The following is a 12,678-nucleotide window of genomic DNA, read 5'->3' as shown; positions in this document are numbered from 1 at the left end:
ACCACTGCCCTTTGTAATGGGGAATTTCATACTGAAACTTTCTCCTTCCTGTGAGGGCTGGTGGCCAGGTGCCTCAGGATTCCCTGAGGTTCCGCAGGCTGCTGCTGGAGGCACGGCTTACTGGGCTCTGGCCCTGGAAACCTGACAGGTTTACCTGGTCCACAGGGGTGCAACCTTTGACCTTGGCCTCATTAAGCCAGCAGGCCTGAGATAGTTAAAGGAAAAACAACAGGATTTAGCACCTGCTCCGCCTCTGTGGATGCTGCCTCCTCTCTGCCCCACATGTCATGTGGGTGCTATAAACAGCAACTCCCTCCCTGCCCTTGGCTTTTAATTTCTGAGAGGATAAACATAATTTATTGATCTTTTATGTGTGTGTGTGAGCAGGAGAGCGCATTTATCTTGGGATGGCAAAATAAAAGGTGTTTGTGTGGAACGTTGTTCTGTAAGTCACCCATCGAACGGCAGGCACTTTCATGGCCTGGGAAGTCTTCAGCATTCCCCAGTAATTGCCTGAGTCTGGAGCACATTCATAACACACTCTTTTGTGAACCGGAGTCTCCACGCAGTTCCATTAAAGGCCCCTTTGTATTTGGTTACTTGTTTATGGATCTGCTTCCTTCCTTCTTAAAGATGATGTCTGATACACTCCACTTCAAGAAATGTTTTTATGTATAATGAATGAACGGCCACATGAGTCATGTAAACCTCAGCCCTGATGGATCTCCTTAGAGATTTCTGACCACACTTTCCTGAGTAGCTCATCTGCTGAAGTCAGCCTTCCCCATAGACCCCTTCCATTCCTTCTTGACTTGAGTCCTTGTGAAATTTTGTTTCTATGCCTCTGTTGTGTCTGTGAATTCCTTTCCCCCCTCCTTTGCGTTATACAGTAAAAATACTCTGTGTCTTGGTTTCCCAGCTTGTATATCTGTTGAGTAAAGGAATTGCAGGTCCGTGCTGGAGCTTTCAGAAACAGTAAAAACTCATTCAAAGTCAGTTTGGGAGCAAGTTAGGAGTAACCAGGATGGATGATGTCATTGATGAGACACAAGACAAAGTACAGTCATGGAGAAAGATGCCTGTTATTTTTCACACCTGATTCAAACGCAGAGGCAATGCCAGACAAAGGTTCTCAGCCATGTTTAAGTGACAGCGTTCTGTTACAGGTGATTAATTGATATGGTAATTTTCACGTGGTAAGTTTTTTTATTCCTTTCCCTTTCCACTTTTAAAGCCTCAAGGAAGAACTGATATGCTGTAACAGGTACTTAGATAAACAATAGAATAAGTTTTATCGGACCTCACAGCCTCCATGTGTCACCCCAGAGTTACTCTGAGCTTCCTTCTTACATACGAGATCCACCTCAGTCATTGGGCACTGTTCTTCCTTCCATGACCAACTGTTAGTTTTACCTGCTAGTCATCCCTGTGTCAGAGGCAGCATACATGTCTATTGTCTGGGGTCTGTCGCTCATTATAATGGTTTTTAGAGTCGTTCATAAAATTGCACGTAAGTAATTTTTCTGTATTGTTGAGTAGTACTCATTATATAAACACGCCATAACTCCAACATCACTGCGTCTGTCATTGAATTCTACCTTTTACTTGAAGAATTGAAACATCAGTAAGCATTCCCGTAAGGCGTTTCTGCGTGTGCATGTTTCCATTTATCTTGAATGACTACCTAGGCCTGGTAATATTGCTAAGTCATAGGATTCGTGTGACCTTAGAAGACACTACCAGCCTGGTAAGAGAGAATTGTCGTATTTGGGGTTTGTATTGCTGTGATAAAACTCCATGACCTAAAGCAACTTGGTGTAGTAGGAAGCCACTTGTTTGTTTTCCTGGCCACCCAGACTCCTGAAATAACCACACAGAAACTATATTATTTAAATCACTGCTTGGCCAATCACTTAAGTGTATTGCTAGCTAGCTCTTACATCTAGTATTAACCCGTTTCCAGTGTTCAAGGTTTCAGCATGTCTGTCTCTGGTGGCAGCTCCGTGGCTTCTCTCCTGACTCTGCCTTCTTTCTCCCAGTGTTCTGTTTAGTTTTCCCCGCCTAGCTCTGTTTCTACCCTATCAAGCCAAGCCAGTTTCATTATTAACCAGTGATATTCACAGCATACAGAAGGGAATCCCACATCAACTTGGGGAGGAAAGGCTTTATTTCATCTTCTGTTTCCGCATCCCAGTCTATCCTAGAAGAAAGCCAGAGCAGGAACTCAAGGCAGGAACCTGGAAAGCAGGAACTGATAAAGAGGTCACAGAGGAACACTCCTTACTGGCTTGCTCCTCGTGGCTTACTCAACCTGTTTTCTTACACAACTCAGGACTTCTTGACCAGGGGTGGCACCACCCACAGTGAACTGAGCCCTCCCTCATGAAAACATCACATGGCCTTGCCCACAGTCCAATCTTATGGGGACATTTTCCTCTCTTTTCAGATATGTCTAAGTTAGTGTAAGGTTGACGAAAAACCAACGAGCACAAAGGTCCAGTTACTCCTAGTCCGTGCTAGTCGTGTGCACAGTCTCTTTGACCATACCAGTCTCGTGTGTGTGTGGTGATATCCAATTGTGTCTTTTTAAATGAACAACATGATTACATAAAAGCCACTTTACTGAATACGTAATTCAGTGAGTTCTGGCCAGTGTATATCATCATGAAATACAGCCAGAATTCATCTATTTGTCATAGTTACTGTTCTCTTGCTGTAATGAGCCACCATGGCCAAGGCAACTTATTAAAAAAAAACAAACGAAACACACTGAATTGGGGATTTGCTTATAGTTTCAGTTGGTGAGTCCCTGAGCATCATGGCAGGGAGTATGGCAACAGGTAGTTGGGGAGGGGGGTGTTGGAAATGGGGGAGGGTTGAAGGCGGGAGGGGTTGGGGACTGGGCCCTGTGTAGGATTTTGAAACCTGATAGCTTACTCCCAGTGACATACTTCCTCCAAGACTATACCCCATAATCTTAACCTTCCTATTGCTGTGACCCTTTAATTCAGTTCCTCATTTTGTAGTGACTCCCCAACCATAAGATTCTTTCCATAGCCACTTCATAACTGTAGTTTTGCTACTGTTACGTATCATAATGTAAGTATTTCTGGGGTCAGGTTTGCCAAAGGGTCTCGACCCACAGGTTGAGAACCGCTGGATTAGGATTAGTAATCAGAAGGAATAATAGTCTTTCCCTAACCATCCAACTGGGAACCAAACATTCAAACCCATGATCTCTGGGGGCCATTCTCATTCACACCACCACTCCGTCCTGTGACAAACCCCCCATTCCGTCATTGCTGCTTTTAGTCAACTCCACACTCAAACAATAGACTTGCTATCTATTGTTTTGATTTGGCCTTTGCCTGGCTTGCCAGGATTCGTCAGGTTTTTTTTTTCTCCTTTGTAAATTGTACCAGTTGTAAAGATACATTAACTGTAAGAGTTTAAAATGTTTTAAATAATGTTTGTTAGTGCCTTCCTTCCTTCCTCCCTCCCCCTTGCCTGCCTTCCTTCCTTCCTTCCTTCCTTCCTTCCTTCCTTCCTTCCTTCCTTCCTTCCTTCCTTCCTTCTTTCCTTCCTTCCTTCCTTCCTTTCTTCCCTCCCTCCCTCCTTCCTTCCTTCCTTCCTTCTTTCTTCCCTTCCTTCCTTTCTTCCTTCCTTTTGTGTGCATCCATGCCTGCCTGTCTGCCTGCATCTGTGTGTGAGCATGCATGTACCCCAGCACACATGTGCAAGGTAAGAGGCTGCAATGCAGGAGTCTGTTCTCTCCTTCCATCATCTGCGTTCTAGAAATTGAAGTGAGGTCATGAGGCTTGTTGCAGGTGCCTTCACCTAAACATGGAGCCATCCTGCGATCCCTGGTTCTTTTTGCTAGTCCAGAGTGCAAGACAGCAGTTCCTTCTAACGTCTCCTCATTTCTGAGGGGTTTTAGTTCCCCCTGAACTCTTCCTAGTCTTTTATCCAATTAAGAGTTGGCTTTTCCATTTTATTTACTCTAGAAGATTACAACTTAGCCCTCCTATCTGCCTCACCAAGTCTGTGTATATCTGACTTTGACTGTCTACTCATTTCTAACGCTTTCTTTGGATTATTATGCCTGTGTGTCTCTAGTGGGAAGAGGCTGTGTCCTGGCCACATTTCTGTTCTAGAGCTACTCCCTTTTATCTTGATTCTTTGTGGCTGACCTTTGCTTGATACTCCTGGTGTTTGGCAGAGTGTTTCCCTCCCATTAACATGGTCAGCTATTAAGTGATGATTATCATTATGATTCTTCTTGGGCCCTGGGCTGCCATGCCAGCCTGACCCCTCTGATCCCTTCTCCCCCAGTGCATATGTGCTATGTTCCATGTCATTGCTGGAGGACTCAGTTGTTCAGGGAGGGAAGCCCAAGGGTCAGGGTTCGCTGCCTATTCCTTCTGCCATTCTCCAAACCTTTCCTACTCTAAATGTTCCTATACCATAGGGTAACACTATGTGCCGTTTACGTTAACTCAAGAGCCAAGTACTCTTTCTTTCTCTGTTCTTGCCCATTGCTAGTGAAGCCATGAGCAACTCAAGCTGCTTCTAAATCTGTCTTCAGTCTTCTCATCGCTTCCATTTTCAACGCGCCCACCATTCTTCTCCCTGTTTCTACTGTTTCTCACCTCCCATGTCTGCTCTCTACAGCAGCCAGAATGCATTTTTTTAAAGCACAAGACTGTTGCAGAGTATTAATTTAAGATGTGTTACATTTGTTTATGCTGTGGAGTATTTTTTTAATGTTGCAAAGATGTGTTGCATTCTTTCATGTTACATTTGTTTAACTCTGTGAAGCTGTGTTACTTGCCTATCTAAAACACTCGATTGGCGTAATAAAGAGCTGACCAGCCACTAGCTAGGCAGGAGAAAAGATAGGCGGGGCTGGCAGGAAGAGAGAATAAGTAGAAGGAGAAATCTACAAAAAAAAGATCAGGGAGAGAAAGGAGGAGGAGAAAGCAAAGGGTCAGCCACCCAGCTACACAGCCAGCCAAGGAGTAAGAAGTAATGAAAGGTATACAGAAATAGAGAAAGATAAAATTCCAGAGGCAAAGGATAAGTTAAGAAAAGCTGGCAAGAAACAAGCCTAGCTAAGGCCGGGCAGTTGTAATTATGAATAAACCTCCATATGATTGATTTGGGAGCAGGGCAGTGGGCCCTCAAAGAGCAAAGAGCCGAAAGAGAAAACCACCCAGCAACTACACAAGATGTGCTGTGTTTAAACACCCTCTTCCTCTCCAATGCTTACTGTTTGACTTAGGCTGCATCTCAGATTCCACACAGTACGTGACAGTTTGGCCTGGGGTGACACGCGGTAATGTCACCAAGGATCCTGTGAGAAGCTCTCAGTCTGGGCTTGATTAGAAAAGATCCTTTGGGGAGGCAGCCCAGGCTTCCGTATTTTATAAATTTCCCTGGCGGGTCTAAGGGGTGTCCAGAAAGGAGACACACTCCTCTCTCACCCTCATAGGGCCTCCTTCCCATTTCCTTCTCTCGCCTTGAACTCTTCCTGGCTTTGGACAGATTTCTTGCCTGTATCCTTCTCCCTGATCTGGAAGTTTCTTTCCTAGTCGTTTTCCTGTCTAGTTCCTTTTATTTTCTCAGACTGATCTGCCTTTGATCACCTTATCTAATCTAACCCCTACATCCCCAGGCACTGCACGTTGCCTTCTCTGAGCTCGGCATCTTAGTTCTCTGTTCTTAGCTCATTCATGTAACCTACGTGAGAACCAACACATGCTCTCCACAGCTCAGCTTAGTATCTGTTAAACTACCGCAGGGGGAGGAGAATGAGGTAGGGTAGGGGTGGAGAGCTGGTAGGTGGAAGACAGAAAATGCAGTCACTCACACGAGTGGCCCCTGGACAGGTGAATGAAGCAGGCAGATGGTAGAATCTTTTTTAATTTTTTTTTATTGATTTTTATTGAGCTTTACATTTTTCTCTGTTCCCCTTCCTTCCTCTCCCCTCCCCTTCAACCCTCCTCCCAGATGGTAGATTCTTGACTGGTGATGATTATATCGAGGTAGATAGAGTGAATTTGCCTATTGCATTAGAAAACTTTGATAGTTTCAAATGAAAAGAGATACTTTTATCCTGGATTGGGGACAGTTCCCAAGAAGCTGAAGATGACTTCTTACCCCAGAAGTGCAGCCCATCTTGACATGGTGGCTGGAACTTATTTTTGGAGACTCCTTTCACTAAAATGGAGCTAAGCCTCACCCTCTGGCCTGCCTGGTCCCCCACCTTTCCTGTTGTAATTCTGTGATAACTTCGGAGCATCCCTTCCGTTCCGTACTCCGTTTTCTGCTGACTGCCGACCTCTTCCTGACACGCTGCCCACTGCCTCTTTGCATCACCATGTGTCCCGAAGCCTGACGGAAAACTGTTGAACTATGAGCGTTGCACACCAAATATTGAGATTAATGGGGAAACTGTGTTCTTGTTTGTATTGCAACCCAGCTGTATGGTCTAGGAATAGCAAACACCTGTGAGCAGAGCCGTGGGAATTATTCGCAATCATTAGTGGTTGCCTTCTTAATAGTTCTGACAGTAAGAATGCAACCCAGCTCGCAGATGTCCATCAGGTGTTCACAGTACTCGCTGCCAAGGAAAATGACTGTTCACTTTGACAAGTCCAGAATGATAATCTCATGCTTTTTCCTAACAGTTATGTACACACCATGATCCTAGAGGTAAACTAGAAGGGTTGTGTGGAAATACCGCCCCCCCTTCCAAGAGGACATGTTTGGGAAACAGAACTTTGTGACGAATGGCTGTGTCAAGCACCATTTACGGGCATGCAGATGCCTTCTTCTGGATAAGAGGGTCCACGTCTATATTATGATGTCTTAGTTTTGTATGACTTGAAAAGTGACAACTGCCTCAATTACTCTTAACATGACATCCAACTCTACCTTTGATCCCTCCCGGGTGATGCTGAAGCCAGCCACTCATGCAAAACTGTTCTCATGTCTCAGCAGAAGCGTGGAGGGGCATAGACTGTTGAGTCGCTGGAGGAATGTTCCATGTATTCTGGCCTCACCTGATTGCCCGCACATGGGCTTCCTGAGTTGAGGCTGGTGTTTCTTTGGGGGGATCTTTTTCTCAACCATGTAGCGGACTATAATTCCATAGCAAAGTCCTACTCCCACGCCCTCTGCAACACATAGTAAATCCTTTAAATTTTTTAGTTTCACTGAAAATTTCAAATTTGCGAAGATGTTATTCAGTCTGTAACCAAAGAGGTAAAGTCAGTTTTCTACTTGTAACTCATAAAAACACAAATTATGAGACTATTTTCTGGTTGGTATCTTGTGTTTGTCTGTTTGTTTTTATTCTTTGTTCATGCAGTACATCCTGATCGCACCCTCTCTTTCCTTCAACCCCTCCCACCCACTGCTCCTCCATTTCCCTTCAGAAAAGAGCAGGCCTTCCAGGGATGTCATCCGAGCACAGCATAACAAGATGCAGTGAAACTAGGCACACACCCTCACGCCAGGGCTGGGCGAGGCATTGCGGTAGGAGAAAAGGGTGCCGAGAGCAGGCAAAAGAGCCAGAGACACCCCCGTTCCCCGTGTTAGGAGTCCTATAAAAACCCCGATCTGAATATCGTAGCATGTATGCAGAGGACCTAGCTCATATAGGCTCCATGATGGTTAATTCCGTCTCTGGGCCCATGAGTCCTGCTTAGTTGATTCTGTGAGCCGTGTTCTCCTGGTGTCCTCAGCCTCTCTGGCTCCTACAATCCTTCTTCCCCTTCTTCCAGTCTTCCGCAGGGTTCTTCTGAGACAGTTGTAGAGGCCTACTGGCAGGTACCTGCAGTTCTAACTATAGATTGCATCTACTTACACATAATACCATTCACAGTGGGGCAAGATGAGGGGTGAGCAGCTGGATGCCTTTGATGGGTGTGGCTATAAGAAAAACCATGTGTTCAGTCATTTTTTGATATAAAATACTTGTTTATGGGCACCTAAAGTTGTGTATTCATTGATACATGGGAAAATGTCTCTCTGTAGATACCTTAATGGAATTTTGCAAAGGAATTAAAGCCTGGCATGGGATATGGCATATTCTTGTCATCTCAACACTTGGGAAGCTCAGAGCAGGTGCTCTTAACTACTGAGTCATCTCTTTAGCCCCCTGTGTACAAATTTTAAGTCTTGTGGTTAGAGAATATGGCTACAAGATAGATCTTTACTGTGTAAGCAGCGGAGTGGTTCATAGTCCAAGGCAGTGGGTCTCAACTTTCCTAACACTGAGACATTTTAATACAGTTCCTCATGCTGCGGGGACTCCCAACCATAAGGTTATTTCCGTTGCTACTTCACAACTGTACTTGTGCCTCTGTTATGAATCGTAATGTTAATATCTGTGTTTTCTTAGGCAACCCCTGTGAAAGGGTCCTTTGACCCCCAAAGGGGTCACAACCCACAGGTTGAGAGCTGCTGGTCTGTGGCTTCATAGGAACTGACCTTTGGGGTTCCACCTCAGGATTATTGTTAAAGCATGTGAACATTTATTGCTGATGTCCTTTCGTTCTCCCGGAAAACATAACCTGCTTTGTTTTCTCCCCTCCCCTCCTTTCCCCAGGCTGGTTCAGAGGCTACGCTCTCCAGAACAAATCCAAAAAGGTACGGCACTGGGTTCCGTTTCTTAGTTCCTTTGTCTGTCCGCCAGTTCTCTATTGTGCTATGCGATCCCTTTGTCTGCTATCTCCAGAGCTCTTTTCCTTTGGTCTGGAGACAAAGACTTTGGCCCCGGTGCTCAGGAGGAATAGCGTAAGTTCCACGGATGTATTTCCCGGGAGCGGATTCAAGGCCCCAGACTCCCTGCTGTCTACCCTTGAAGTCCAATAAAGCAACAGGACAGTGATAATGCCCTGGGAACCTCTGCCAGGGAGGAACGGGCAGGACCCACTTCTCCGCGCATCCTTTACGTACCCTGCCAGAACTGACACTGCCTGACGCCCGAATCATTCCGTCAAACAAGAGTAGGGCTTTCAGTCTGTGAGGCCCATGGAGTACCATGGAGTCATTTTAGTAAAGCGTAACCAACACGGCAGTGTAGTGGGATATTGTTTGTATTTTGATAAATAAATCTTGCCTGAGGCAAAGCTAAAGCCACTAGAGGTCAGGTAATGGTGACACACACCTTTAATCCCAGGATTTGGGAGGCAGAGGCAGGTGTAGCTCTTTGAGTCCAAGGCCACCGTGGGCTGCGTAAGATCAGTGCAGAAAAGAAATCAAGGTGGTGGTGACTCACCCCTTTAATCCCAGTCCTAGGGAGTCACACGACTTTAATCCCAGCACTAGAGGGAATATAAAATGGGAGGAGAGAGAGGTTAAGTCGGCTTAGTTTACAGTCGCCCAGCCTTGGTAGTAGAGGTAAGACTTCTCTAGTTCCTTGGCCGTTTGCTTTTCTGACCTTCAGGTTGAACTCCAATTGCTGTCTCTGAGTTTTTATTAATTGTGCTGCATGGGAGCCAAAACGAGGCTGAGCGAAAGAGACACTTATGACACATTCAGCTCAGGTATTAATGTTTCTGTGGTTCGTGCTTTTTATTGTATTTTTGTTTAGTGCGGGACTGTACATGTGTTTCTCACAATTCAGGCGGAGTCTGAGAAACTCTGGCCTAGATGGCTTGCTTTCCCGGTTGTCAGGGCAGCTCATCATCAAACTGAAGAAAGGCCAGTAGCTATGTTAACACGTTCCTGGATTCGCTTTAGACCCCATCAGCACTTTTCCTTTGATGTTGCTTGCTGGGGCAGGGTAACGCGCCAGCACTTTCTTTTGAAAGGACAGAGTTGATAGGGCTTTATTATTTCACAGTTAGCTCATGGGCCAATAGCAGAGGGTGAAAAAAAATGAATTCATCAGGGCAGAAAGGGTAGAAAAATTCTTATTCTTTGACCACACTACAGGCCAGATGTGGTCCCATGCAGGCTGGCTTGTGAAACCCTCAAATTTCAGAAGCCGCCTGCCTGCTAGGTAGAAGTCACAGAAACCCAAAGGCAAGCGTGGCTGAGTTGATGACTCTTCAGTCTTAGTGTTTGTACACTTGTGTACACACACACACACACACACACACACACACACACACACACACACGTGCGCGCGCACACACACACACACTTTATTCACTTTGTTTTCGTGATCGAACAGAAAAAGGAACATTTGCCGTCCCCGCGGGTGCCGAGTCCCCCTGATGTGAGTCCACTTGTCCCTGCCATGCCCACAGTCAGCGTCCTGTGTCACATACTGTTTCCAGCTGAGCTGTTTCCGCTTCTCTGGCTGACTTCAGCATCCCCAGTGTCCCAGCAGAGACCAGTGTGGTAGCCAGACGTGCTGGCATGATGAGGGGTATGATCGAACTAGATTGAAGGCCGTTGGGAAGCTGATGCCTGGCACACACCCTCCTGCTGTGTCTGGCTTTGGCCCTGTTAGCCGATACTTTTACTCACAGCTGCGGGAGGTGAGTTTTCAGAAGGCAGTTACGAGTTCACACTTGGCTGGCAAGATGGCCCAGCAGACCCAGTAACCTGAGTTCCCTCCCGGAGTCTCACAGTAGGAGGAGAGAGAGCCAGCTCCTGAAAGTTGCCCTCTGACCTCCACCCGAGTCCTGTGGCCACCCCCAGACCTGCACAAGTTAACAACTTTTTGCCTCAATTTTGTGAAAGACAAAGAATACCCGGGTTAGTTAATGCTCGGTCTTTTCCTTTTCCTTTTTGTTATTTTAATATGCAAAAAGGTGTACAGAAACTTCTCAGACAAAACGTATGAACTATCAAGAACAGCTGGGCCTGGGCATGCGCTCCTGTTGTCCCAGCTACTTAGGAGACTGAGGCACGCCTGAATGACTTATTGGTGCCCTGTGTCCAAATTACGTGACTTGCCGACACCGGCCTAGTGTGCATGAGGCCCTGGTTTGATCTCAGCCCAACCACTACAATCACAATGCAATCAAACCTAGTACGTAGTGTTAAAACAAGGTTACAGACCTTTACCCTACACAGGGATTTGTTCCAGCATAGAAGACCTTGGTTTCTAAGGCATTCTGTGCTTTCCTGATATGTCTGCATCTATCTGGCTAGTGGTGCCCTCTGGTCTGACTCAAATACTAGATGGTCCAGGTAACAGCTGAGGGTTGTGCTGGGTTTTTGTTGTTCTTGTTCTTAATTAAAGGGTTCTTTAAAACCTGGAAGCTTAAGAGCTTCACCTTTGGGAGAAAACTATTTCAGTTAGAGCTCCTCTGTCCTTTGATAAAGAAAAACATGAACAGAATTTGGCACAATGACTGGACATTCATTTTTTTTTTAACTAAACTGAAATTTCCTTCTTTGTGGAGATCCAAGAAACAAAGATGGAATTAAAGACCTCAGTCTTGAATTTTGCTGAGTGTGACACCCCTTCATCGGGAGATGCAGCCTGATAGAAATCCCCTCCTATGCTGGTCCCTTTTCCTGTCTCAGGGGAAGAGCTATTTGAAAGGACAATTCTCATCATGGCAATTATTGGTGTCGTTCATAAGCCAAACTAGCCATTTGGAATGATGGCAAAAGGAAGCTTGGCTTTGCAGAATGAGGAAGACTCAAAGCTCGAGCCTTGAAGACATTAGTCATTAATCTTGGCAGGATGGTGGGTGTGCGGTCGGGATAACATAGAGAAAATCACTAGCTGGAATGTGTTCAAGTGAGTAGGTTACATTGAGAAAAGAAAGGCAGAGCTGAGAGACACCAGAAATTCAACACCCAGGTTGGCTCTGGCCTTACCAGAGAAACCAGATGATTGTAAATTGGATGGCCAAGTGCCACCATGACGCAGTACTGCTGCAAGACAGCAGAGCGGCGGAATCACAAGAGGAATGGACTCTGGGGAGCCACGCTTTTATCCTGCACACCTGTGTAGATCATCTGCCACGGTCGCCATCGGTGTCTCAGATTCATCATTTGTTTATAGTTCTGAGGACCTGTGTCATGGCTGAGACCAGCTTAGCCCCTCGTGTTCTGGCCATTTCCCGTTTTATTGGAGAAGGATGAAAAGAGAGAGAACATTGTATAGACAAAGACAGTACATGAAACTGGCTGCAAAAGCAACCGCTGTCAAAGTTCCCTGGTTTCTTGTCCTATTTAAGATTATGGGGTGCATGCACCTTTTAACACAGTTCATAGGACCTGTGGGTTATCTCCACCACCACCTGTGTGGTCAGCAATCTCTGACATTTACTGTCCCCAGAGATCATGCCAGCCCTCTCTTGAGCAAGGCTGGGAGGAGCTGAGCCATGATGCCAGCTCGCTCATCTTCTCTGCCGTGTGAACCATTCTTAAGCAAGGCTCAGTGGCTCCTTCTCCATGTGGCATCTTAAGAGCATTGCACAGCAAGACATAAGCTTCGGTATTCAAGAGAACGCCATGGAAAGTTCTTTCCTACTGAGAGATCTTTGGTGTGGCTCTCTGATTCCCACCCAGGGGTTCCCACCCAGTGGTTTGATGCCCTTCCCTTGGGACTTTTTAAATTTTTGCCAGTGGGCGATGTCATAATACTGATATAGAAATGCCTCTTGGGGTTACAAAAGGAGAACAGTTGGAGGCTGCGATCAGGTGACTGATGATTTGCAGTTGGTCTTCAATGAAAGTGCTGACAGGAATCGTTGTAGG

The 12,678-nt window shown here is 45.9% G+C and overlaps 1 protein-coding gene across 3 annotated transcripts in view; it reads left to right on the top strand.

Moving 5' to 3' along the window:
- Dock5 (dedicator of cytokinesis 5) overlaps nucleotides 1-12,678 on the top strand; it is a 178,946-nt gene that overhangs the window by 58,553 nt on the left and 107,715 nt on the right. For all 3 annotated transcript variants that reach the window (XR_012908002.1, XM_075950267.1, XM_075950268.1), the window contains exon 3: nucleotides 8,615-8,655. Coding sequence is in view for 2 of the 3 variants with exons in the window: in XM_075950267.1 (XP_075806382.1) it covers nucleotides 8,615-8,655 (41 nt within the window). In the remaining variant the exon portion in view is untranslated. The remainder of the gene's footprint in view (nucleotides 1-8,614; nucleotides 8,656-12,678) is intronic.

Source organism: Microtus pennsylvanicus, chromosome 15 (assembly GCF_037038515.1).
Source record: "Microtus pennsylvanicus isolate mMicPen1 chromosome 15, mMicPen1.hap1, whole genome shotgun sequence".
NCBI lineage: Eukaryota > Metazoa > Chordata > Mammalia > Rodentia > Cricetidae > Microtus > Microtus pennsylvanicus.
This window is presented reverse-complemented; position numbering and strand designations above follow the sequence as displayed.